The following is a 27,616-nucleotide window of genomic DNA, read 5'->3' on the forward strand; positions in this document are numbered from 1 at the left end:
TTTAGAATCAGTTTGTTGATATCTACAAAATAGCTTGGTGAGTTATTGGAGTTGCATTGACTCTATAGATAAAGTTGAGAAGAACTGGAATTTTGACAGTACTCTTTCTAGCTGTGAGCATGGGATATAAATAGTTTTTTTCAAATTCTTTTCCATCACCACCAGATCAGTGACCCAAGAACTACTCAGTTTCTTTTTTCAAGTGTTCTATCCCTACTAATACTTTAGAACTTTATTTGCTTAGACTACAGGTTTCCCCTAATATCTGAAAATAGTGTTCTTATGAAACCTTCATAAGCTTAAGTGGTGTAAAGCAAAGGAGCAGTTCCCTTAGAACACGTCTTGCTAACAGATGTACAAAGTAAAACTGGTTAAAGCACAGATGCTCTCAGACACAGGTTAAGTCCATGGCAGCTTGATGCTGAGATACTGAGTGTAGTTCCTATGGAACGGGCATGACAGTGCTACTCTGGCTACTTGAGGTACCTCTGGCTACCTCTTAGTAGCCTTTAAAATTTGCTTCTGTTTACTTACCTCTTCACTCTAGTTCTACAGCCTTACCTCAACGTTTTCTTCCTTTCTCTGATTTGCACAGAACATTTCTAACAGAGCTATATGTGTTGTCACTCCCTTGCTTTAGAAGTTACAGTTTCTTCCTGGAATGGCTTTCCTAATATTCCAGTGATCTTTTTTTCTTTAAAGCCCAACCCAAAATTACCTCCATGAATTTTTACTGTGCTTGTTTGTCCTCCTGTTAATTGTACTTGTACTTTGTATTGTGATTATATTTTATTTTGCTCTCCTCTGCTCTGTTATAAGCATGAACTTTAAGGATCCACATGTTAAATAAAATTAATGGGGCATTCAGATATGTCACTGATAGTGATGTAACTGTTACAGCCTTAAAAGTGTAAACTATTCCTACCTTTCTGCTAAACAGTTTCTTTTCTGGAGATTTTTCCTGAAGAAATAAGTAGAAATGTAACCAAAAATTCTTTAGCAAAGATGGTCATTGTAGCTTAATTTGTAATAGGAGAAAATTATAAATAATTAAATGCCCAACAGCAGTGGATTACTTAAGTATGAATGGATTGATACACTCTTAAAAATAATGATTAAAGGATATTTGGTATTGGACTTCCATGGTGGTCCAGTTGTTAAGACTCTGGGCTTCCAATTCAGGCGGTGCAAGTTCAGTCCCTTGTTGCAGAACTCAGATCCCACATGCCTCATGGCAAGAAAAAAAAAAAAAGGAATTTCATGTTTTTTATATCAGCAGTGGTCTGGATAACATGATTATTAATGTCCCTAGAGCCTTGGGCTGGGGCTTCTGTCAAAAGAGAAACTGCCAGAATCTAGAACTCTGCATTCAGCAAGGTTTCTTCATTACTGGGGGGCTAATAGGGGTGCGGAAAATCTGATTGTGTCTCTGGGTTAACTTTAACAGTGATTTCTTTAGGTCTTACAGATGATGTTCTTCAAACTCTAAGGAAAAAGTCAAGCAAGGATTGAGGGACCCTGGAGAGGAACCTGTCTTAAATGGCAACAATGACAAGAGAAAATTGGGCCCACAATGCTCTGCGACAAGAGGGCCTTGTTAAAGGGAAGGATGATACCTGGAAGTGGGGAACCAGCTTCCAAGGGAGTAGCTCCACTGTTTGGGAGACCTCCCACCTGCACTTTAGACAGTTACGTTATCATGAGACATCTGGACCCCAGGAGGCACTGAGCCGGCTCCGGGAGCTCTGTCGCCGGTGGCTGAGGCCGGAAGCACGCACCAAGGCCCAGATCTTGGAGCTACTGGTGCTGGAGCAATTCCTGAGCATCCTGCCTGGAGAGATACGGACCTGGGTGCAGATCCATCGGCCCGGGAGTGGTGAGGAGGCCGTGGCCCTGGTAGAAGAGCTGCAGAAAGACCTTGATGGACCAACATTAAAAGTGAGAAAGGGAAAGTGGGGAGTAGACCCAGGACAGGCTGGGATAGAAAATGATTCTGTGATTTTCATTAACAGTAACACAGCAGCAACCCTTATGCTAATTAAAACAGGTTCATGAGCTCTTCAGATCGTAGAATATCTGTCTGGAGAAATGGATTTAGGGTTGGGATCTTTGTACCAATTCAAAATCAACACAGAGCATTGACTCTGCTTTATCTCCCTGGGTGATGCTTGCTAATTCTGAATTTTATTCAAGAATCTGAAGAGCATAATGTTCCTAAGAGTTCCTCTAAACAGAAGCAAGTATATTGTTTGTAAAGTCTGTTTGGGTTGGTGTTGTAAACCTGGAGTATGAAAAGTTGTGAAGAGCAAGAATGATGCTTTCTAGATCTGGAAAGACCACTCCATGTGTTCCCCCACTGGGGACTGTGTGAGACAAGAGAGTAGGTTGAGATATTTGCCTCTGATAAGATTTTATATCCTTGGCTATTAAATTGGGATCTTAACATGGTTTCTAGTGTGTGTCAGATCTCTTTCTGTTGATCTGGAGCCCACTAGAAACATTTCTGTATGAAAAGTCTGAAATATAATTTGGGAGGGATATCAAGGATGGGCTTGTTTGTTTTAATCATGAAAATGAAGAATTTTAGAGCTGTGTTTTTCATTACTAATCACTAAGCCATTGTTCTCATTCAAGGGATAAAAAATGGAGGCAATAAAAGGTTCACTGCATTGCCTTTGTGAGACATCTAGTTAGCAGCAAAACCAGATGTCTAGACTTCTAGTGTTCCTTCTATTGGAGCAGGAGGGGATGAGAAAAGTTGTGAATAAGTAGAACCCAGTGTTTTAGATTAAACCTGAAGCTGAAGACTTGTAGATTAAGTCTGAAGCTCTTAATTGCTTGTTACTTCCCATTCCCTCCTTAACCCACACCCAGGTCTGGCTTCTGTTTCTACTGTTCTGTTCAGTCTCCTCTGGGAAAGGTCACCAGTACCATGAGTGGGGCTAGAGGGCAGCTCCATTGTTCTCAAGGCAAAGCTTTCCTGCTGTTTTGATGCTCCATATTTGAGGTGGGTCACTCTCATCTCACAGTTCTAGACTATATGGACAGAAAGAGGTCCATGGTGGTTAGGTGAGTTCATTTGCTGGAGGTACACGAAGAGTCAGCTTATTGCGTTCTGCTTGTTCCCAGGTTCCAGCCTTTGTCCAGGACCAGGACACTCTCCAGGAGGGTCTGAGTACTCCAGGAATAGCACTTCCTCATGCACCCACTGGCAGCCACATATCAGCTGAAATTCGCTCAAATTCTCTTACTGACCCAGTGGTGTTTGGCTTGCTCCAGGATCCTCAACATGGTAACTTACTCTGTGGGTCTGGCTTTGGACATCCTCAGGACTCTTGCTGGGTCTCAACTCCCTACTCCCAGATAGCTATTTCCTCTTCTGCCGTTCTATGAGTCCCTTAGGATACCAAACTCTTTTCTCCCTCATGTCATTGCTTGGGTCCCTCTGACCCTTTATCCATTCTTATTACTAATTTTTGCACTTTTCCAGCCCTGTACATGGGGGTCAGAAAAGATTTGTGTGTCATTTTCTAGCCATTATTGCCTAGTTCTGGTAGTTGTGTGTCTTTCTGAACTCCTATTTTATAGAAGATAAACTTACTGGATTTGGACAAGAATGACAGTTACCTCATATGCAGCTTTTTCCTCCTTCTTCAGATTCTCCTGCCCCTGAAGCTTCTGCCCTTTCCCAGGAAGAGAACCCCAGAAACCAATTAATGGCTCTCATGCTCTTGACAGCCCAGCCCCAGGTAAGATTTGCTACCTCTTTTCTTCCTAAGGCCCTATCTGCACTACCTAATTGTGGCTCAAATGTACACTCGCTCATCCTAGTGCTTGGGTGTCCAGTCGGCTCCCATCTCTGAATCAAGGTCCCTGCTATTAAAGGGCAGAGTTCATGTGGGATCTCCTGTGTCTCTCTGATATCCCACCTCATGCCCTCATAACATGTCTCGTCCCCAAAAGTGGAAGGAACCCTTCAGTAGAGGAGCTTCCTGGGCATGGATAATCTCACACATACCTGTCGTTTCAGGAATTGGTGATGTTTGAGGAGGTATCAGTATGCTTCACTTCAGAAGAATGGGCATGTTTGAGCCCAGTTCAGAGGGCCTTGTACTGGGATGTTATGCTGGAGAATTATGGAAATGTGACTTCCTTAGGTAAGGACCCTTTCTTCCCATAATTTGTACCTTTACTTCATCAGCTTTTGTTTATTTTCTTTTTACACCCCTATGACTCCCTGCAATGTAAGTGCAGATTCTTAACCACTGGACCACCAGGGAAGTCCCAGCTTTTGTGGAACTTTTTGCTACGCTAATTATGAACATAGCATAGCATACTTATTTTGAAAAATACTTGAAGGAAAAAATTTTTTAAACCAACTCTTTACGAACACCTACCCTCAAAATTTTGATATTTTACCTTTCTGGCTTTTTCTATGTATTGGAGAGGTTTTTTTTTTTTTACATTGTTTTGAGAGTGTGTGTCTGTGAATATGTACAGTTTTATAGCTTGCTTTCTTTGCATTTACCTCAACTCGTATTATCACATATTCTTTGCAAATATTATCTGTATTGGCTGGATAATTTGTGTCATAATTTAGTTAGCCACTTCTGTATTTTAGATAATTACTGTAATAATATTTTTTCTCTATGCCTAATGTTTCTTTTTATTTTTAATTTCTCATTATTTTTTAGAAGTAGAATCACTAGGCCTAAAATAATTATTTTAAGGCTCTTGCTTCCTACTGCCAAATTGCTTTCCATATTGATGTCAGTCCTCTCTGCTCTTACCAGCTGTACACAACAACCATTCCTTTGGCTCTGCCTTCATTGATGCTGAGTAGTCCCACTCTTTTAAATTGTTGTTAATATAATTTTTTTAAGTTATAATATATATTCTGAAGTGTATTTCTTTGATTAGTAACAAGAGTATTTTTTAAAAACCTGTTAGTCATTTATGTTTCTGACAAACATTAAACATGTACATGCTGCTCTGTAATGGCAACTATGGGAATGATGTGATTCTTCCCTTAAGTAGCATGATTTGGGAGATGAATACAGAAAAAATAAACAAGGCAGAGTGAAATAATTGGAATTAGAGTGGCATAAGTCTCTTGAGATGGAAATGGAGAAGACAAAGCAACCAGTACCATTTCTGGGAGTTAGAAAAGGCCATGAAGGAGGTAGCTTTGTATTTCATTGTCTGAGTATCATTCTTTACATTGGCAGCTTTATGATACTGAATTTTTATTCAAGAACATTATATATCATTGATTTGTTCATGCTGCCTTTGTCTGTTTCAGGCCTGTTTTAAAAGTACCTTCAGGTAGATCTTACATAATTCTGGTTACATTGACTCTTTGGAATAGGAATCTTTTCTGATATTTTAGTTTGCATACATGAAAATATTTAATTTTTATGTGTTAATTTTGTACTTAGCAACCTTAGTAAATTTTTTTTATTCATAGTAATTTATACTGTATATTTTTACATTTATGAGGATATGTCTTTTAGTATCTCTAAGGATATGTCTTTTAGTAATGTCTGTTAGTATCTCAGCTGTGGTGTGATGGTCAAATATTTTGTAGATTTGATATTTGAATATATATTCCTAAACTGCTTTCTATCAGTGACCTACCAATTTATACATCCACACAAAGAGCCCAAGAGGGCCTGTTTCCCCTGTATGTGCTTGTGATTTGGTCACTTTTAAATCTTTGCTAGCTAGATGAACAATCCTATCCTTTGGGTTTTTTTTTTTCCCCATTTCTTTGATTACTAGTATTATTATGTTTATTGTTATTTTATGTTTATTCATATCCTTTTTACATATTTCTTTTATTAGAACTGGTAACCCTTTGTCACATGTTGTACATTTTCCCATTTGTTTGCCTTTCTGTGCTTGTTATGAGTTTAAGTCTTAGAAAATCTTTCAAACAGCAATATTTTCCTTTATGGTGTCTTTCTCCATAAAATACTATTTTTTAAATCACATGTATTTTATTCAGACATTTTCATTGTTTCATTTTTATATTTATGCAGAATGACCTAGGAATCCAATTTGTTTGCTCTTTTTTGTTTAATCCAAGTGATTTTCAGTAGTTCTAATGCGATTTACTATAGAACTATCTTTCTTTTTAGAAATTTTAAAACATGTTTGATGGGTTAATTAATTTTATGAAAAACACTCACCGGGGATCCACAGCTTATGCTGTAAGCCAAAATAAATTCCAGATGGGTCTAAATAAAGGTTAAACTTAAAAAATAATAAAATAGAATTCCTTATTTATTCTAGCTCTTTGAGGAAAAAGAAGTTTGAGTCAACTTTAATAAGTAAGATATGCTCTAACTGCAGTGTTGTTTGGGATTTGGGCAAGCAGATACCAAAGTACTTATGTTCTTTGACCTAGTAGTTCTGATTTGAGGAGGATACCTTAAGGAAATGGTTCAGAAAGAGGGAAAATAAGTAATATGTCTAAAGACAGTCCCAGCAAAAAATTGACAATGATTAAAATTTGGGAACAACCAAATTTCCTCAGATAAAGTACTACATAGCCCATGGTGTTCTGACCTGGGAGTAGACTGTGACACTATCAAATTTGACAGTTTTATGTACTCAGTTTCTGTGCATTGATAAGCTGGTAGAAAAGCAGACTTCAAGCCTTCCCTGTTGGCTCTGTGGTAAAGGATCCATCTGCCAATGCAGGAGACGTGGGTTTGATCCCTGGTCTGGGGAGATCTCATATGCTGCAGAGCGACTAAGGTAGTGTGCCATCACTATTGAGCCTGTGCTCTGGAGCCTGGGAGCCACAACTACTGAAGCCCACATGCCCTAGAGCCCATGCTCTGCAACAAGAGAAGCCACCACAATGAGAAGCCCACACACTGCAAGTAGAGATTAGCCCCTGCTTGCTACAACTAGAGAAAAGCCCAAGCAGCAGTGAAGACCCAGCAAAGCCAGAAAGAGCAAACTCCCAGATAGCTTGCACATACTTCTTCAATATGTAAAAGAATTATAAATGTTCTTTTAAGAGATTGGAATAGAATTTAAAGGCAGTTATTCAAGAAATATCAAGTATCTCACACATCAAGCTTAATCCCTGCCTTAAAGTACATTCCAGTTGAATTGACAGACTTTTACAAAAATAAATATAATACAATGTAACAAATGCTATATAATAAAAGTATGCATGAATGTGGGAGCACATAGGAGCTTGGTATGATGAAAACTGGGAGAGTAGGAGGAGAGGTGGGTGGTTTAGAGAAAGATTTACAGAAGTAAGTGACTTTTTTGTGGGGAAGGGGCTATACCACTTGTGGGATCTTAGTTCCCCAACCAGAGGTTGAACCTGAGCCCCAGCAGTAAAAACACTGGACTGCCAATGAAATCCCAGATGATATTATATGATTTCTTAATTTTCTTTTTTTTTTTATTGTTCAGTGCTATGGTACAGAAATACACTGCTTTTGTATATTAATATTTATCCTACAACCTTGCTGAACCTACTTAGTTAGGGTAGTTTTTTGGTTGCTTCTTTCAGTTCAGTTCAGTTTAGTCGCTCAGTCGTGTCCAACTCATTGGAACCCCATAGAATGTGTCATGCCAGGCCTCCCTGTCCATCACCAACTTCCGGAGTTTACCCAGACTCATGTCCATTGAGTCGGTGATGCCATCCAACCATCTCCTCTGTCATCCCCTTCTCCTCTAGCCTTCAATCTTTCCCAGCATCAGGGTCTTTTCAAATGAGTCAGTTCTTCACATCAGGTGGCCAGAGTATTGGAGTTTCAGCTTTAGCATCAGCCCTTCCAATGAACACTCAGGACTGATCTCCTTGAGGATGGACTGGTTGGATCTCTTTGCAGTCCAGGGGACTCTCAAAAGTCTTATCCAACACCACAGTTCAAAAGCATCAATTCTTTGGTGCTAAGCACAATGATGTATTACATTAATTGATTATCTGATGTTATACCCATATTTGCCTTCCTGTGATAAATCTCACTTGGTCATGGTGTAAAATTCTTTTTATGTGTTGCTGGAGTCAGCTAATATTTGGTGAGATTTTGTTTTGTTTTGTTTTGCTTTTATTTTACTTATTTGGCTGTGCTGGTTCCTCATTGCTGCGTGGGCTCTTTTCTAGTTGTGGCAAGCAGGAACTACTCTCAGTTACAGTGCATGGGCTTATGGTGGTGGCTTCTCTTGTTGCCAAGCACAGTCTCTAGGGTATGCAGGCTTCAGCTGTTGTGGCTCCTGGACTCTAGAACACAGGTTCAGTAGCTATGGCTTAGTTTTTCTGTGGCATGTGGTATCTTCCCAGACCGGGAATTGAACCCATATCTGTTGTATTGGCAGGCAGATTCTTTACTACTGAACCACCAGGAAACCCCTGTTGAGGATTCTTATGTCTCTATTCATAAAGATACGGTTGTTTTGTAGTTTTGTCTGTTTTTGTAATATCTTTGTCTGCTTTTAGTATGTAGGTGATACTGGCCTCATAGAATTAGTTGGGAAGTGTTTCCACCTTTTTTGTTTATTGGAAGAGTATGAAGAATTGGTGTTCATTCTTTTAATGTTTGGTACTGTTCATCAGTAAAACAGTTTGGATCTGGGCTTTTCTTTGTTGGTAGTTTTTTGTCTACTGATTGTATTTCATTGCTTATTATGGAACTATTCAGATTTTCTGTGTCATCCCGAGTCAATTTTAGTACATTGTGTCTTTCTAGAAATTTGGTCATTTCATTTTTTTTTTTTTTTTTTTGACCATACCATCTTAAGTTGTTCAGTTGGCACAGAATCATTCATAGTATTCCTTTAAACTTTTTTTTTCCTGTAAGATCAGTGGTAATTCCAATGGGGGTAACTTTTATACTTAGTTTTTAAGCCTGTAAGTTTGGGCAGGTAACAAATTGAGAAGAGGAAGAGCAAATTCAGAAAGAGAAAGGGGCATGGGCAGTGATCGGGAAGTAAGCAAAAACATGACATGTTTGGGCATCTGTACATAGTTTTCCATGCCTAGAGTCTATAGGCATACTGCTACTGCTGCTAAGTCACTTCAGTCGTGTCCAACTCTGTGTGACCCCATAGACAGCAGCCCACCAGGCTTCCCCATCCCTGGGATTCTCCAGGCAAGAACACTGGAGTGGGTTGCTATTTCCTTCTCCAATGCATGAGAGTGAAAAGTGAAAGTGAAGCCGCTCAGTCATATCTGACTCTTAGCGACCCCATGGACTGCAGCCTACCAGGCTCCTCCATCCATGGGATTTTCCAGGCAAGAGTACTGGAGTGGGGTGCCGTTGCCTTCTCCGAGAGTCTATAGGCATAAAGGGTACTAATAAGAAGTTAAGCCAGAAAAGTAACAGATAGTGGAGGATAGCGTCTCTTGGGCTGTTCTTGTCATTTGTGCATTATCCTATAGGCAATGAAGCATTGTTTGTTTTGAGCAGGTGAGTGATATGATCAAATATACGTATTGGAAAGATAATTAGCAATGGGATGGACATGGATTAGAGGATTGGGGTGGATTGGAGGTAGGGAAGCCTGTCTTTTTCTTGCCTGCTTAACCAAAGATTGCAGAAAATAATCAGCTCTCTCTATCATTCTGATATTTTTTCCCCAAGTCCCTTAAAGCTCATTAGGCCCACACATAGTCTGATTTCTATACTAAAATTTCATTTATCCAGCTAATTAGCTAGTGTATATATAAGTCCTTCATTTCTTAACCATTTTCCATTTCTGTTTAACCACTTGCAACACTTCTATTTCTTAAAATGCTTCTATAAAGAAAGAAAAGAAAGAAAGAAAGAAAAGTTTCCTTAAAGAAAGAAAACTTTCCTTTCAACCAGCATTCTGCTTAAATTGTAAAACCAGTCCATTAACACTCCTTTCCTATGTATTTTCTCTCTATTTAGGTAGAAGAATATTGTTTTTATACTCAAATAGAAGATAATGTTATTATTATTTATATAATTTTATTTTATTAGATAATTTGGGGAACTAGTTCATGATTTTTCACATTTGGATGGTGAAAATGAGTTTCCAAAACATTTAAAATATACATCATTTCATATTTTAAAATATTTGAGAATATTAGCGTCATAAAGAGGTTAACTAGTTTAGCCTCATTATTTTATAGATGTTTTCATAGTTTTTAATGTCTCTATATTTTTTCTTTTCATTCAGTATTTTTTATATATAACTACATGATGGAGTCTAATGTAGACCTGGTTTTTTGTGAAATTAATTTTAAAATTTCATTTCTCAATTTTAAAAGAAGAATTCGAGGTGTTAAGTTGCTTTTTAATAGATTTTTTCCTGTAGATTAATTACTTTCAAGTAATTGAAAAATGTTGATGCACTTGACTCTTCAAAAGTTAAAGATGGCCTTCAGAGTTTTTAGGTATATTTTCTTTCTTTGAGAGTTTCCATCTTCTTAGCATGAAGAAGAAAAAAAAAAGATAGTTCTTTATAAGCCCCATCCAGCTTCATGAGCTTATATGTGAACCACCTGTATTAAGATCTTCTCTAGTTCTTCTTACGTCTGTTTATTCAACATCCTTTCTATGTTTCCATCTGCTCCCTGAAGGCAACAAGCTTAGAAGTATCTCAGAATGAATTCCGTGTTAATCCATTTATAACATTCTGTCAGTGTAGCATTCTGCTTTGTACTCCCATTTAATGAAAAGCTTTTCCTTTTTGTGTGCATGTAAAAGTATCCTTCTAGTTGTTTTAAAGTCTTTTGAAGATCTTGTTGCTGACAAGGATATGGTAATATTTGCATTTTTAATTTCTTTTACCAGAATGGGAGACCATGACTGAGAACGAGGAGGTGACATCCAAGTTGAACATATCTCAAAGAGCAGATTCTCAGAGAGGAATATCAAAAAGATTTCAAGGAGGTGTTCCATATCTTCTTGACTTTGAGGAAGAGTATGAATGGCAAATTTTTTCAAGTCAGTGGAGAAATGAAGCAAGGGAAAGAGATACACTGAAGAAAGATTCCCTATGTGAACGAGACAAGAAAAAAAGGACTCCACCAGAAAAACGAGGCCAAAAGTGGAAGGAATTTGAAGAAAGCTTGGCTTCAGATTCAGCTTTTTCTGAAAGTTTAATAGGTGCTGAAGGAAAGAAGCTGTATAAATGTGATATGTGTTATAAACATTTCAATAAAATCTCCCATCTTATAAATCATCGGAGGATCCACACTGGGGAGAAACCTCATAAATGTAAGGAGTGTGGAAAAGGCTTTATTCAGCGCTCAAGCCTTCTAATGCATTTACGAAACCATTCTGGCGAGAAACCTTATAAATGTAATGAATGTGGGAAAGCCTTCTCTCAGAGTGCTTACCTTCTAAACCATCAGAGAATCCACACTGGGGAGAAACCTTATAAATGTAAGGAGTGTGGAAAGGGCTTCTATAGGCACTCAGGCCTTATAATACATCTAAGACGCCATTCTGGGGAGAGACCTTATAAATGTAATGAGTGTGGCAAAGTTTTTTCTCAGAATGCTTACCTCATTGACCACCAGAGGCTCCACAAAGGAGAAGAACCTTATAAATGTAACAAGTGTCAGAAAGCTTTCATTCTGAAGAAGAGCCTCATTCTGCACCAGAGAATCCACTCTGGGGAAAAACCCTATAAATGTGATGAATGTGGAAAAACTTTTGCCCAGACCACTTACCTGGTTGACCATCAGCGGCTCCACAGTACAGAGAACCCATATAAATGTAAAGAATGTGGAAAAGTTTTCATTCGAAGCAAAAGCCTCCTCCTACACCAGAGAGTTCACACAGAAAAGAAGACTTTTGGTTGTAAAAAATGTGGGAAGATTTTCACTTCTAAGTCAAGTCTCATTGACCATAAGAGGATGCATAGCAGAGAGAAGCCTTATAAATGTACTGAATGTGGGAAAGCCTTCACTCAGAGCGCTTACCTTTTTGACCATCAGAGACTCCACAATGGGGAGAAGCCCTATGAATGTAATGAATGTGGGAAAGTTTTCATTCTGAAAAAGAGCCTCATTTTACATCAGAGGTTCCACACTGGAGAGAATCTCTATGAATGTAAAGACTGTGGCAAAGTCTTTGGTTCTAACAGAAACCTCATTGACCACGAGAGACTCCACAATGGGGAGAAGCCCTATGAATGTCGAGAGTGCGGGAAAACCTTCATTATGAGCAAAAGTTTCATGGTCCATCAGAAGCTCCATACACAAGAGAAGGCCTACAAATGTGAGGATTGTGGGAAGGCTTTCAGTTACAATTCAAGCCTGCTCGTACATCGGAGAATCCACACCGGGGAAAAGCCTTTTGAATGCAATGAATGTGGAAGAGCTTTCAGTTCTAACAGAAACCTCATTGAACATAAGAGAATCCACAGTGGTGAGAAACCATATGAGTGTAATGAGTGTGGCAAATGCTTCATTCTGAAGAAAAGCCTCATTGGACATCAGAGGATTCACACAAGGGAAAAATCGTACAAATGTAATGACTGTGGGAAAGTCTTCAGTTACCGCTCAAACCTGATAGCCCATCAGAGAATCCACACTGGTGAGAAGCCTTATGCATGTAATGAGTGTGGGAAGGGCTTTACCTACAATAGAAATCTTATCGAGCATCAAAGAATTCACAGTGGAGAAAAAACCTATGAATGTCATGTATGTAGAAAAGTGCTTACCTCTAGTAGAAATCTTATGGTACATCAAAGAATCCATACTGGAGAAAAACCTTATAAATGTAGTGAGTGTGGAAAAGACTTTAGTCAGAACAAAAACCTTGTTGTACATCAGAGAATGCACACTGGGGAAAAACCATATGAATGTGAAAAGTGTAGAAAATCTTTTACTTCTAAGAGGAATTTAGTTGGCCACCAGAGAATCCACACAGGAGAGAAACCATATGGGTGTAATGACTGTAGTAAAGTTTTTAGGCAAAGAAAAAACCTGACTGTACATCAGAAAATTCATACAGATGAAAAAAACTGTGAATGTGACGAGTCTGAAAAAGAATTCTCTCAGACTTCAAACCTTCATCTTCAACCAAAAATCCATTCTTTGGAGGATTTTCGGTCCTATTCTCTTGGGTCCAAATTCTCTTGGGTCCAAAATGCCAATGAGTCCAAGATCAAGATTCAGAAAATCTAGTATTGTGTAAAATGGAATACCATCCCTGCCTCTGTAAGTGACTGTTGGATAAATGGCAGCATAGGGTTTTTATAAGGAAAAAAAAGTCATGATTGACCCTTCTGTAGACAAGTGTGTTGCATGAGGCAGAAAGTTAATCTAGACTTTCAAGACTACGAAAACATAAGCCAAATTCTAGTTAAAAGATACTCTGTTCCAAATCATTTCTTATGAACCTAGAAAAGGACCTTGAAGCACTTAAAGATTCTGAAGAAACTGAATTATGATTTATAAGATATAATGAAGATGTTGTAAATGATAGCAAAAATATCTTTGTATTAAAAAGTGTATGTTTTGAAAAGATACGTATATTTGGTACATCTTAAAGATAGTATCACTGTTAGAGAATGTCTATACAGACAGTGTGATTAAGACATACAAAACATGAAGTTGGGTGGGTAGGACTGCTCTTTGAGGACAATTTAAGTACACTGGATTTGGAATCTGAAAACCTAGGTTTGGATCCTGGCTCTTTCACTTACGAGCTCTGTGATGTTATTAAGTCAGTCTCTAAGTCTCAGTTTCTCTGTCAGTCAAATACTGGCATAACCCCTACTTCATAGAATTGTTTTGAGCATTTAGTAAAAGGATCATGTGACAGTACTTTATGAAATAATTTAATTGTCAATAAAATTGGATAAAAGATATGGTCAAAATCTGGAAAATGGCATAATGTAGTGTTTGTTCATCAAGTTAATATTAGGACTTCATGAACCTCAAAAGTTTAATTTTTATAGTAAGGAAGTATGGTGGATGGTTAACTTTGGAATTTAGTACTCTAAAAAAACTTTAAAAACAGCTTTTTAAATGTTTAAGGGAGATAATATATAATATACCTAGTTTGTTTTTATGGAAAAAAAATATTGGCTTACTAAATAATGTCTGGCCATTAATTTGATGCCAAGAAAAAACAGTTTATTTTTTCAACCTTTGGATTTTAAACCTAGTGGATGTAGAGTGTCAAAATAGAAAGACAGTCCTATGTCACTTTCCTTGCTGACCGGGAAAAATCCTTAACCTCAACCTCAGAGCTGATTATCTCTGCTACTGTCATTCTCACTTCTAATCAATATTTCATTGGTAAACATACAAATGGCTTGTTACTCAAGAGACAACATTCTATCCCAGCACTCAACTTACCACATAAGTTTTTTTACACAGCCAAGCCCTTCAAATCTCTGATTATACCAATTCAGAATCCATCTCTGAGTGGTCAGGCCCATTTACTCCCAGTGAACCCATCATTATTCATTCTGTACCCTTTTGTACATTTGTAAACTTAATTCTTGTATTCTTGGTTTGGTAATTTTATGTTGTAATTCTCAGAACGCCAGTTCTGTCACTGAAGTATAAATACCTTAATATTGGGATTTTGTTTTCTGATACTTAGCAGCATTGCAGTGGTGTGTTGATTATAGTAAGTGTTATGAATTCAACCCTGAAGTTCTTTGAGGGCTGGTTCCTTTTTAGACTGAAAGGACCAAGAGTGAAAACTGGAAGGGGCCTGAGTTAAAAGTCTGAAGGCCTTAAGAGTCAGATTCTGCCACTTTTCCTTGGACAAATGGTTTCATTTCTTGGAGCCTTGGTTTCTTCATTTGTTAAACAGAAGGAAGAATATCTACCTCCCTGAGTTTTTATGGGGTAATGAATATGAAGATGCTTTTTGTCCATACTGAAGAAAAATTACCCCCATTATGTAATAATCACAAGTACTTTAACAATGAAGAGATCTGGCATTTACCTCTTAATCAGTTTAACAAAATGTAACATTGCTGAGACAACTCACATAATGTGCCTCCCTCCACATGTAATGCGATAAGCCAAAAGTATAACCTGAATTCATCAAGCTTCTTAGACCTGATTGCTAGTTTACAGGAAATACAGGAAGCAAAGGAACAAGATAAAAAACATCATAAGAAACAAGTTCAGAATGTGGCATATTGTCTAGGAAAACTGCATTGTTGGAATCCCCTGGCCACCCAGTGGTGAGTCCTCTGCTCTCATTGCGGAGGGCGAACATTCAATCCTTAGTTCAGTTGGGGAACTAAGATCCTACAAGCTGGGCGGTGCAGCCAAAAAAAAAAAAACACCACTGCACTGGATTCTTCAAAGATGATGAAAAAGAGAAGGGAGTGATAATAATTGTTGATGCTGGGTGAGTATTGAGAGTTTATTGTACTACTTTTGTATATGTATGAAATTTTCCATAATGAAAGATACAACTAGTGGAGGGGAGGGGGGTTTAAAAGATACTAAAGAGCGAGGATGAAAAGGCATTACACACTGGGAGAAAATGTCTGCAAATCATATATCCAACACAGAATTTGTATCTAGGCTAGATAATTCTTAAAACTCAGCAATAATAAATAGATCCAATTAGAATATGGGCAAAGGACATGAACAGGTATTTTACCAAAGTATAAATTGGCAAGTGAAAAGATACTCAACATCATTAGCCACTAGGGAATTGCAAGATACAAATCTGTACAGCTATCAGAAGAGCTTTTAAATATTTTAATGCTAAATGCTGGCAAGGATGCAAAGGAACTGAATCTGTTACATTGCCAGGAATGAGAAATAGTACAGCCACCATGGGGAATAATTTGGCAGTTTTTTATAAAACCAAACATGCATTTACCATATGACCCAGTATTTGCACTCTGAGCATTCATCTCAAAAAAATGAAAACTGTTACACACACACACACACACACGCCTGTATGTGATTGTTAAAAGCAGTTTTGCTAGTAATAGTAATTTGTAATAACTCATCAAATATCCTTCAACAGGTGGTTAAAAGAAACTGCCATATATCTATACCATGGAATACTTACTACTGTGCAGTAAAATTGAATGACCTATTGATATCTGCAGTGACTCAAGTGCATTCCAAGAGAATTATGCTGAGTGAAAAAATCCAATCTCAAAAGGTCGTATACTGTATGGTCACATTTATATAATACTCTAAAATAACAAAAAAAGTATAGGGATGAAAAAAACCAGATTAGTGGTTGCCAGAGGTTGGGGATGGAGGGACAGAGCAACAGAAGAGGGAGGGGTTGCCCTTAGAGAGGTCTTGGTGTTGGAAACATTGTGTATCTGAATTGTGATGGTGGTTCCACAAATCTACACGTGATAAAATGACAAGTACACACACACATTGTACCAATGTCAGTTTCCTGATTTTTATCTTAAATTATAATTATGTAAGATGTACCCATTGGTGGAAACTAGTTGAAGGTTATTATTATCTTTGCAACTCCTGTGAATCTGTAAATTCATAATAGAAAGCAAATCTAAACAGCCATACCAAATATAGTGTGTGAAACTGACTTGGAAAAACAGTTAATGAAGTCTATATTTTAGGACAGTTGGAAATTTGAAAATGACTGATAATAGATGATATTAGGGAATATTTGTTAATTTTCCTACCTGTAATGATAGTATTGTTAGTGTCAAGATTCTTATTATTATTAAAGGATACATGTAGAAGTATTTGGAATGAGTATTTTGATGTTTACAACTTTAAAAATATGTTTTTCAGTATGCATAGAGAGAGAAGGCAAACGTTGTTTAGTTACTCAGTAATGTCTGACTCTTGTGACTTCATGGGCTATAGAAGCCTACCTGGATCCTTTGTCCGTGGAATTCTCCAGGCAAGAATACTAGAGCGGATTGCTATTTCCTTCTCCAGGGGATATTTTGGACTCAGGATCTGATCCTGTCCCCTGCAGTGGCAGGCAGATTCTTTACTACTAAGCCACCAGGAAAGTCCAACTCAAAGACAGTGAAGTGTTATTTGTTGAGTACAGGCATTCACTGTACCATTCTCTGTACGTTTGATATTTCCAAAATAAAACATTAGGGTCAAAATGATCAGGGCCTTCTACAGATGGATACTCTGTAGCTTCAGGCTCCCAGCTGCTCTCCTCACTTCATTGCTCTTGCCAGGCGTAGGAATGCCCCTTGCCCTGAGGTTCAGGGTCCCTAGTCCACCTGCACTCTTCCTCTAAGCTTGTTCTTCCATCCCTGATCCGTTGCGAAATTGGACACCCAACGAGAAGACAGTACCTCCGAGATTCCTAGAGAGGCTGGTCTGGCGACTTGGGGAGCCGGAAGCCCATCCCCAGGCACTTCCTGTCCGGTCATTGTTCTCGTGCCGGTAGGCGCCGGGGTCCAGGCCACCCGCCTTCTGCTCCAGAGCTCGCGAGCTCCGGCCGTGCTTCTGCTCCGCGCACGGTGAGCGGGGGTGGTGTGGCCTGGGCGCGAACGTCGGGGGCGCGGGAGGGTCCATTCCAGGGGTATGCCCCCCTCGTCCTCCCTTCAGGGATCCCAGCACTGTCTGTCTGTCCCGGGGCTGCTCCGCGCCCCGGCACTTCGGAAATCCGCTGTTGCCTACCTACCGGGGGCCTAGCCCCGGGGTAGGTTGGACACGAACCGCCCCAGGGGCCTGGCTTATCCCAGGATCTGGGCTGTGTGGCGTCTGGAGGTGGAGGAGATGGGTTGCCACGATTGGAAATAGGGAAAGGACGTTGAAAGAAAGCCCATGATAGGAGACTGTGCTGTCTAGGGCTGGAGGCCAGTTAGAATATCAGCAGTCTGATACCAATGCCCAAAGTAGGCGATCTTGTGTATACACGGGTGAAACGAGTATTAAGGACCTTCCTCCCTGATAAAATTCAACTAGTCATGGAAAGAAGAATTCTCCAGAATTAAGATTTGTTGCAGGACTGAAATATTGCACTACTCAAGAGATGCAGGGTATGGAATAAGTTGCCAATAAGTTAATGCAGAATAAAGTATATGATCACTTCAGTAGTAGCAAAAGAGAACTTAATGAAATTTAGCACTTTTCTCCTAATAAGACACCTAAAGGGAAATAGGAAAATTTCAGTTTCTCCATAATCAGTTATAATGGTAGATTAATACTCACAGATTAAGAACAAAAAAATCTGTTGGCTTGGCTGTGATACTGGGGAACTGTTAGTTCATGGTGATATGATTTGTTTCAGTCCTTTTAGAAAGCAGTTTGACAATATATGTCACCTATAAAATCCTTTGGTTAGTAATCCCTCTATTCTAAAGGAATAATTCAGCAGCAGAAAAAACTATTTGCATGAAAAGAATCTTAAGAATTATGTTAAGAAAATAAACTGGAAACAAGATTCTTTTACTAAAGCAGTGATTAATAAATAGGGGCTGGTTTAATAAATTATAATATTATGGTGGTGGTGGTTTAGTTGCTAAGTCGTGTGCAACTCTTGGCGACCCCATGGACTGCAGCCCACCAGGCTCCTCTGTCCATGGGATTTTCCAGGCAAGAATACTGGAATGGATTGCCATTTCCTTCTCCAGCAGATCTTCCCAACCCAGGAATCGAACCCAGGTCTCCTGCAGTGCAGGCAGATTCTTTACCGACTGAGCTATGAGGGAAGTCCTATAATATTATAGGTATTATATAATATATAGTATTTATATTGTTTTTAAATTATGTATATTATAATATTTAGAGTACCATGCCAGAAGGAGGTGGCATTGTATGTACTTAACATTAAAACATCTACCATCTTAAGAGTGCTGTTTTGTCTCACAGTTGAAAGAAATAGAAAAATATAAAAATCAAAGGAAGAGGACCTTAAAACCACCTGTGATTACATCACCCAGAGATAACCTCTCCTAACATGTTGGTGTCTAGTGCCAAGTTGCTTAGCAGTAAGTCATGTCCAACTCTTTACGACCCCATGGACTGTAGCCCACCAGGCTCCTCTGTCCATGGGATTCTCCAGGCAAGAATACTGGAATGGATTGTTGTGCCCTTCTCCAGGGGATCTTCCTGACCCAGGGATTGAACCTGCATCTTTTATGTCTCCTGCATTGCCAGGCGGGTTCTTTACCACTAGTGCTACCTAGGAAGCACAGTTGGTGTCTTTTTCTTGAGAGTCTTTTGTTCATACTATTGTTTTTGGTGCTTAAAACAAACAAAACAAAATCTTTGCATTGTAATGACCCTTCTTAAAAAAAAAAAAGCCCATGGTGATAATTGTGAAAATATGCATCCCCTAAATTAAAAAATTCAAGTCATAATTGTCAGTATGGTTGGAGATTTTCCCTCAAAATAAGAATTTTAAATTCTTCAGTATACAGTGATTATCTCTCTGGAGATGAGCAAGGGGTAATTTTTTTTAATCATTTTCTGTTTTTTTAAGTTTTTACAATTAAATTATATTAACTGTATAATCAGGGGAAATCAATAAACATTACATAAAAGTGTTTGTAATGTGATCATTATGGAGATAAATTGCCTATTTACAGTCCAACTCCTTCCATCCTGTTGAGGAATAGAGCAAACCCTGTGCTGTAGTGGCTGCTGCCTGGACACTGGTAACCTGTGGTCTTAGTGGCATCAAGGCAAACCTCTGCTCTACTAACAGTGTTTTCTGATTTCCCAGTAGATACTACTCATCATGTCCCTGGGAGGAAACTCAGGAAGAAGCTTTTGAAACTTAAAGATTAGATGGGGCTTGACTTCTGCTGGGCAACCCCCAGCCATAGGAATTCTGCTGAGCAGAGACGATGACCACAGAATTGAGAGAGGCTGTGGCCCTGGCTCACTGGGGCCCAGTGACAGTGAAAAAAGAGGAAGAAGAGGAGGAAGGCTTTGTGGGCCAGGCATCCAGCCAACAAGTGCACTCTGAAGACATCAAAGTCTGGGCCCCTGGGGAAGCTCCTCAGACATGCCTCCCTGTGTCAGAACAGGAGGAAAAGGTAAGCAGTGGTCGGGGAGGAGAGAGGGAGGATGGTCCTAAAGATTGCACATGATTTCAGGAGGGACCCTGTCCTTCCGCTTCCACACCTAGAGGCTTATTTCCTGGTGAGGGCTCTGGCCTTTAGTCTTTTGCAATTTAATTGAAACGTACTATTCTATTGATGTTGACATTCAGTACTTTCTATAAACCAGTGCTTCTCAAACTGTGCTACAGTTTGCAATTAGCTGGGGAGTTTTTTTATGAAATCATGATACCTATGTCATATCTCATGTAAGTTAAATCAGAATCTCTGGGGAGGTGGGCCCCAGATCTCTGTATACAAAAAAAAAAAAAAAAAGCTCTTCCAGTGAGTCCAGGCATGATTTGATAACTCTTACTTGTACTTCTCAAACTAATATGCGTAAGAATCACCAGGGGTTGGGGTCAGGGGATATGAGGTCTTGTCAAAATGAAGATTCTGATTCAGGAGATCTGGGGTATTGGTCAGAGACTCTGCAGTTTTCACACACTCCCAGTGATGGTGATTCTGCTTGTCCACAGACCACAATTTGAGTCGTGAGGCTGTATGTTTTCAAACCTACACCTCACCATGACTAGCCGTATGAGGGCAGAGGTACCCCAAAGACTCTCTGTAATAATATGACCAGAACCTTGCTTCTTTGATCTTTAGGCTTTAGGAAGATCTACTCTGAAAAATCTCCACATGTCTTGTCATGCACTCACTGACAAGTTAGGTTTGGGCAGTGAGATGAAATCAAAGTGATAGGGGAAAAGGTAGCATGCTTGCTTCTCTGCCTAACTCACCTTGGGGATTAGGGAAGACTCTCTGGCTTCCTTTTCCCTTTTTTTAAATATTTGGTGTTTTTCTTTCTTTCTTTTTTTTTTTATGGCCTTGAAGAATAGGTGCTTATGTTCTTGTCCTCAAAGTTATGATCATACCACCTTCCACCGACAGTCTCCTCAGAAACCCACCTGTGCCTGCTTGTTTCTAGGGTCAGAACATGTTCTGGGACATGGCTGTAGTCCTGAAACCAACACAAGAGGCACCTGCTGCTTCAACCCCAGGCAGCTCTTCATTACCAGGGACTCTGGCCAAGAGCGAGCTACTGGACACTCATGGGAACATGGCCTGTCTAGGTGAGGTCAATTCTCTGATTCAGAATCTGACTGTTGAGGTTTCTCAAAATCTTTTCAGAGGCTGCTGGTATGGTCTCCTAGCCTGAGCAACAGAGAGTACTGAGGTGTTGAAGGTGTCAGGGAGAGCTGGGCAGAGGAATACTGAAAGATGCCTATGCATTTGTCATAGGAAATGGCTTGTTTTGCACACAGTTTCAAGACACCACACCAGGCAAACACAGGTAAACTCCAAATTTAGTTTTTTAAAAAATAATTTTACATATTTATTTTTGGCTCTGCTGGGCCTTCTTGCTGCAAAGGCAGTGGCTTCTCTGTTGCAGATCACAGACTCTAGGGAGCATAGGCTTTGAGAGTTGTATAGTTGTGACGCACAGGTTTAGTTGGTCCTCGGCAAATGGGATCTTCCCGGATCAGGGGATCAAATGTATCACCTACTTGGCAGGCAGATTCTTTACCACTGAGCCACCAGGGAAGTTCTCCAAATTTAACTTTCGATTACATTTATTGTTCAGCAAGTTTCATATCTATGCACACATGTAGACACATGTCCTCTCCCTATGCTTCGTATTTGTTGTAGCTTGGTGAGCCTGCAAGAGAAGCTAACTAAGATAAGAAGGGTCACCTTTTGTGGTGATTTTTTGAGGTGTTCCATTTTCATAGGTCTTTGTGGACTTTCTAGAGGATTTTGAACACTTGTGTCAGCCATGATGATGTCCAAAGTCAGTCATGATGGCTGACTTACCACCTGGTTCTCCAGGCTGGGACTCAGGATATGCCTGGCTAGCAGTGGTGGAAGCTTGTGAAGTAGGGACATGTAACTGGGTCAAGTGTGTGGTCACCATAAGTCCTGTGTTGTGGAAGCAGTCCCTGCATGCCTGCCAAGGCCCCTCTGGCACTGACATGCTATGAGTCTGCCTGGCCAGGGCTGTGGCTGAATATTCTGAACCCTCTCTCCTCCCTAGCCAGTTCCTCAAGCATTTGCAAACCAAGTCCCTTTCTTAAACCAGTGTTTTGGGGAAGGTTAGGACGGCCACCTTTCATATTCCTGTGTCTTATTTAATTCCCCAAACTCTCAGTAACTTCTGTTTCCTATCTTTGCTTTCTGTTCCAGTCCTTCTGGCACATTCCCCTTATATCACTTCTTTTCTGTTTCCCTGCTTTATCAGACATTCATGGTCTGAACTCCAACAGCTGCACCCATCCACTAGGAATGGCCACTGTTTTCTGTTTTTCTTTTTTTTGGCTGTGCGGGTCTTTGTTGTAGCAAGTGGGCTGTAGGCTTTCACTAGTTGTGGTGCACCAGCTTCTCATTGTGGTGCAAGGGCTTTTCTTGTTGCAGAGTATGGGCTCAGTGGTTGCCTCAAGGGCTTCTCTACTTGTAGCATTCAGGCTCTCTAGTTGTAGTGTGCAGTCTTAATTGCCCTGTGGCATGTGGGATCTTAGTTTCCCAACCAGGGATTGAACTTCTGTCCTTTGCATTGGAAGACTGAGTCTTAACCACTGGACCACCAGGCAAGACCAGACAACTATTTTCTTTCCCTGCTTTTCCCAGCCAGGACTCACCTTTCTGCCAGCAATTTCTGTTGTTACAGGTAATGGCGAGAACACTGACTTCTAGCCATTGAGAGGGGAACCCCAGTGTAGTTGCTGCCATATCTCTGAGAACTCTTTGACCTTGAGCAAGTCCATTCTTTTTCTGAACCTCCATTTTCTGTTCTATGAACTGGGGTCTGTTCATTCAGTAAATATAAGATTTGTTGAGGTACTGCTTCCTGTGTGCCCAGCTGTGTAACAGGTGCTGGACATATAGCAGTGAGTGAAAACAGCCTTGCACTTTTTTAGCTCCCGTACAAGTGAAGGGAAATACTTTCATCTTGATAATAAAATTGTATAGTATACATGAAAGTACTTTGGAAATTTTGATGTGAATGTCTGAGAGTTTTATTTACAGTTTGGTGTGTACTCATTAAAATTGAATTTATTAAGGTTTATACATTAAAATAAAAAAAAAATTTTTTTAATTTTTTAGCCATACCACGCAGCATGTGGGATCTTAGTTCCCTGACTAGGGATCAAACCCTTGCACCCTGCATTGGAAGTACAGAGTGTTAACCCCTGGACTGCCAGGGAAGTACTTAAAGTGTATATATTTAAAACAAGTTTTTAAACTTTTTAGTATAACTTGTTTTTATTTCCTTTGTACATCTGGAAAAATTCAGAAGATGGGGCTTCCATGGTGGCTCACTGGTAAAGAATCCGCCTGCCAATGCAGGAGACACAGGTTCGATCTCTGATCCAGAAAGATAACTATTGAGCCTGTGCTCTAGATCCCGGGAGCTGCAGCTACTGAGTCTGTGCACCCTAGAGCCCATGCTCCGAAATAAGACAAGCCATGGCAATGAGAAACCTGAGCATCACAACTGGAGAGTAGCCCCCGCTCGCCACAACTAGAGAAAAGCCCAAACAGGAGCGAAGACCCAGCACAGCCAAAAATAAATAAAAATATTAAAAAAAAGAAAAAGAAAAAAAAGGAGGGGGGGATTCCCTGGTGGTCCAGTGGTTAGAACTCCCCGCTTCCACTGCTGAAGGCCCAGGTTCAATCACTGGTCAAGGAACTAAGATCCCAAAAGCCATGTGATGTGGCCAAAAAACCAGGAAAGGAAGAGTGAAGAGGTAGTAGGGGAAAGAGGTAACAAGGAGAAAGTAAGATAAGACAGAAGAAAAGAAGATATAAGAGCAGTTTTAAACTACAGGGAGAAAAATGGAGTAGAGTTTAAAAAAAAAAAATCACAACAGTAGAAATAGATATAACCAAAAAAAGATTAGCTTTTCAGGGTTTTCTGTTGTTGTCGAAGTCGGGGCTTTGTTGTATCCAGGGCTCAGCCATTCTCTTTCTCTGACACTGCCCTTCCTGAGTGACTGTGCTGGAGTTGCATTACCATGGTCTTAGCCAGCGACCAAACTGGACTGTCCCCTTGCCCAGTATTGCTCTGTGCCTTAAACATCCCCATGCCACCCACTCCCTTCTTGGTTGGAGAGTTGCCCTGGTCTGTGCCAGTAGGGTGTCTGGATGCTCGATGCCCCTGTGCAGTTGCTCATGACCTGCAGCTTACAGCTGAATTCAATATACTTCCCCATCTTTATGAATTGACCATCCTATTCTTTTTCTAGATCATAAAAATCTGAAACTTACATTTTCTGTTTTTGTTTGTTTGTTTCAGGTGCTGAAACCAAAAATCGACAGTTATTGGTTCCAAAAATTGAAATATGTGATGAAACAGAAAAATCCTTCATCGTTTCAGGAAGAATCCAGAAAGTTGACCCGCAAGGACCCAAGTTAGGAGAAGCCTGTGAAAATAGGAACATGTTAAAGAGGCAAAGAATAAAGAGGGAGCAGAAAGATTTTGGACAGGTGACAGTGAAGGACTGTCACCTCCCTGAAAACCTCAAAGAAGAGGAAGACCAGAAGTGTCCCAAAGCTGAGGAGCGATACACCCTCAGTTCTGGCTCTGTTAAAAATCAGAAAAGCCAGCCTGGGCAGAAACCTTTTACATGCGGCGTGTGTGGGAAAGGCTTTAGCCAGAGCGCAAATCTCGTGGTGCATCAGCGAATCCACACTGGGGAGAAACCCTTTGAATGTCACCAGTGTGGGAAGGCCTTCATTCAGAGTGCAAACCTTGTTGTGCATCAGCGAATCCATACTGGACAGAAACCCTATGTTTGTTCAAAGTGTGGGAAAGCCTTCACCCAGAGTTCAAACCTGACTGTACATCAAAAAATCCACTCCTTAGAGAAAACCTTTAAGTGCAACGAATGTGAGAAAGCCTTCAGTTACAGCTCACAGCTTGCCCGGCACCAGAAAGTCCACATCACAGAAAAATGCTATGAATGTAACGAGTGTGGGAAAACGTTTACCCGGAGCTCCAACCTCATTGTTCACCAGAGAATCCATACCGGGGAGAAGCCGTTCGCCTGTAATGACTGTGGCAAAGCCTTCACCCAGAGCGCCAATCTTATTGTGCATCAGCGAAGCCATACTGGGGAGAAGCCATATGAGTGCAAAGAGTGTGGAAAAGCCTTCAGTTGTTTTTCACACCTCATCGTGCACCAGAGAATTCACACTGCAGAGAAACCTTATGACTGCAGCGAGTGTGGGAAGGCCTTCAGTCAGCTCTCTTGCCTTATCGTGCACCAGAGAATTCATAGCGGGGACCTTCCGTACGTGTGCAACGAATGTGGGAAGGCCTTCACGTGCAGCTCGTACCTGCTTATTCATCAGAGGATCCATAACGGGGAGAAGCCATACACATGCAATGAGTGTGGCAAGTCCTTCCGGCAGAGGTCGAGCCTCACAGTGCACCAGAGAACCCACACGGGGGAGAAGCCCTATGAGTGTGCCAAGTGCGGTGCAGCCTTCATCTCCAACTCGCACCTCATGCGCCACCACAGAACCCACCTCGTGGAGAGCACATAGAGGGCAAGGGAGACCTCCAGGTGCCGATCCAAACCTCCTGCTCCCCAAGTCGGATAGAAACCTCTTGGCTGTTTCCTCCTTGGCAAAAATGAAGCCTGCTCTGTCCTACAAAGTTACGGTTTTGGACTTGCCTGGTGGTCCAGTGGGTAAGACTCAGCTTCCAGTGCAGGGAGCACGGGTTTGATCCCTGGTCGGGGAAGTTCCATATGCTCTGCAGCCAAAAAAAAGAAAAAAAGCAACAGTTTTCAGGAGTGCAGCACAAAACACAAGGCAGACATTTCAGAGGCTAGTTTAAAGAAAATGAAAACGAAGGCCTCAAGGCAAGGATTTTATGTTTAACAGTACTCCAAGTGATCATATTGTTTGAAGTGGGATGTGGCCTTCTTAGAAACGGGTCATACAGAGCTCCGTGATAAAGATCCTTCTGGGGAAAAGGATTTTTCACTTAATTTTGTTTTTGAAAACTCTGGTAATTTTCCTGGACAACATGCAGGTTACTGGTGTGTCTGACTGATGGAATTCGGGAGCTTTGAACCTTGTGTTCTAGTATTTTGGGTTTAAGCAGTGACTCATGAAGGAAACCACTTGGGGTAGCAATTCAACAACAACTCTCACCTATGAACATGATAAGTTTTCCATTCCCTGGGTAATTTTTTTTTTAATTAAACAAAAAACTGTCTGCCACTCCTTAAATGGATGGAAGTAGGAACCGGTTGTTTCCCTCATGGTCTGCACCTCATGACAGTTGGAATGGTAAAGCTCTGGAGACTGCTGATGAGTCTCTTCTGATCATTTCCCAGCCTGCATGGCAGTCACTTGAGGATGGATGGAGACTGCACAGCAGAGCCACCGAGACTGCTGGGCTGTGTTCCTTTGAGAAGATCAACAAGTCTTCTAATAACAACCCTGGTTACCATTGCATTCCATTTGAGTGAGACGCTGCTAACAGACCCCTTCCCAGATAAGAGAAGTCACAGAATAAAGCTGGAGGCATGCCCACTTTGTCTGTTCTCATTCCGCCCAGGCCAGCCAGAGGGCTCAGTTTGGGCGTCATTGTCACTTTCTGAATGATCTGGTCATTAGAAGAAATAATGGAGCCCTTGTAATTCTGAGAGGACCCAAGAGGAAAATGAACAGAGAGGGAGGGGGCAGAGTGGAATTCCTAAGATCTTAATTTGTGTTTTTTTAGAAATTCAGAGGTATTGGCATATGAAAACTTTTAGGAGGAGGAAGAAACTGGCTGAGGTAAGATACCTTTGTTACCATTTGAGCCTTTATTCCTGGAAAAACAATTTCTACAACTATGCAATAGGTAGAGTCATATAATAATATTGCCTTGTGTTTATACAGAACCTGATTCCTTGTGTACCTTCTTGTGTAGAGTCATAATACCTGGCACTTACATCATGTTTTCACAGAGATCGTTACCTTAATCCCTGTTACACTGAAAGAGCTGTTTGTCCCCCTTACCTGAGAGAGGTCATTTAACCAAGACTAAGTAACAAGCCTGTGTTCAGACCCAGGTCCTAAATCCAGGTTCCCTTTGTTCTGCCATGTTCATTCTGTCTTGCACATGTAACCCCACCTGAATCTGTGGCAGAGTCTGAGAAAGGGGTAGATAGTCTCATTTTTAGGTGAAGAAGCAGAGCTGACAGATTTGGGGGTGTGCCTTAGAGTGACCAGCAAATTTAAGATAGGGTTTGAGTCTCTTCTCTTGATTCCTGGGTCTATCTCCATCCTACTTTCAGCATACAAGCATTTATTGTAAATGTTATACCTGGTGAGAGCACTTGGGGGCAGCTCTTGTGCGTAAGTCCATGCATTTATTGTCTCATTTCTACAGGACTAAATATTAGTTACACAGCGTTTTGTAGTTTATAGAGTACTTTGCCATACAAAAGGCATACACAAAAAGCTTATTAACTTCTTAACTTGTTTTCCCCTTTAATCAGTCTTTCATCAAAGTATGTATGACTTCTCTTCCATCAAGTCAGTGATGCCATCCAGCCATCTCTGTTTTAGGCCTCAATATTTTTTAAAACTTTGGAAGGGAGTGAACCAC

General features: G+C 40.4%; 2 protein-coding genes across 7 annotated transcripts in view; both read left to right on the forward strand.

Annotated features, from left to right (window-relative positions):
- LOC102286810 (zinc finger protein 660) overlaps positions 1-15,187 on the forward strand; it is a 58,349-nt gene extending 43,162 nt beyond the window's left edge. For 2 of the 4 annotated variants that reach the window (XM_014481947.2, XM_070360264.1), the window contains exons 2-6: positions 1,460-1,938; positions 3,130-3,292; positions 3,658-3,749; positions 4,031-4,157; positions 10,794-15,186. In XM_014481947.2, the coding sequence (XP_014337433.2) occupies positions 1,540-1,938; positions 3,130-3,292; positions 3,658-3,749; positions 4,031-4,157; positions 10,794-13,138 (3,126 nt within the window). In that variant the 5' untranslated portion in view covers positions 1,460-1,539 and the 3' untranslated portion in view covers positions 13,139-15,186. Of the gene's footprint in view, positions 1-1,459; positions 1,939-2,874; positions 3,008-3,129; positions 3,293-3,657; positions 3,750-4,030; positions 4,158-10,793 lie in introns of those variants that run through there. The other 2 variants (XM_070360265.1, XM_070360273.1) reach the window with 2 other exon arrangements.
- Positions 15,188-17,297: 2,110 nt separating this feature from the next.
- ZNF35 (zinc finger protein 35) lies at positions 17,298-25,796 on the forward strand. 3 transcript variants are annotated; one of them, XM_070360277.1, is made up of 4 exons: positions 17,298-17,415; positions 19,629-19,941; positions 20,936-21,080; positions 24,302-25,796. In XM_070360277.1, the coding sequence occupies exons 2-4, from the start codon at positions 19,750-19,752 to the stop codon at positions 25,552-25,554; spliced, it is 1,590 nt and encodes a 529-aa protein (XP_070216378.1). In that variant the 5' UTR covers positions 17,298-17,415; positions 19,629-19,749; the 3' UTR covers positions 25,555-25,796. The 3 variants fall into 3 exon arrangements, with proteins under 3 accessions (XP_070216378.1, XP_070216379.1, XP_070216380.1); XM_070360278.1 differs by having other exon boundaries at positions 17,322-17,415; positions 19,626-19,941; XM_070360279.1 differs by lacking the exons at positions 17,298-17,415; positions 20,936-21,080 and having other exon boundaries at positions 19,769-19,941.
- The last annotated feature ends 1,820 nt before the right edge of the window (positions 25,797-27,616 follow it).

This window comes from Bos mutus, chromosome 22, assembly GCF_027580195.1.
Source record: "Bos mutus isolate GX-2022 chromosome 22, NWIPB_WYAK_1.1, whole genome shotgun sequence".
In the NCBI taxonomy this organism is placed as follows: Eukaryota; Metazoa; Chordata; class Mammalia; order Artiodactyla; family Bovidae; genus Bos; species Bos mutus.

Excerpts from the sequence above, each read along its gene's own strand:
- ZNF35 (XM_070360277.1), top strand. The coding sequence starts at position 19,750 with ATGACCACAGAATTGAGAGAGGCTGTGGCCCTGGCTCACTGGGGCCCA. Across the intron at positions 19,942-20,935 it reads TGTCAGAACAGGAGGAAAAG|GGTCAGAACATGTTCTGGGA; the intron begins GTAAGCAGTGGT and ends GCTTGTTTCTAG. Across the intron at positions 21,081-24,301 it reads TGGGAACATGGCCTGTCTAG|GTGCTGAAACCAAAAATCGA; the intron begins GTGAGGTCAATT and ends TGTTTGTTTCAG.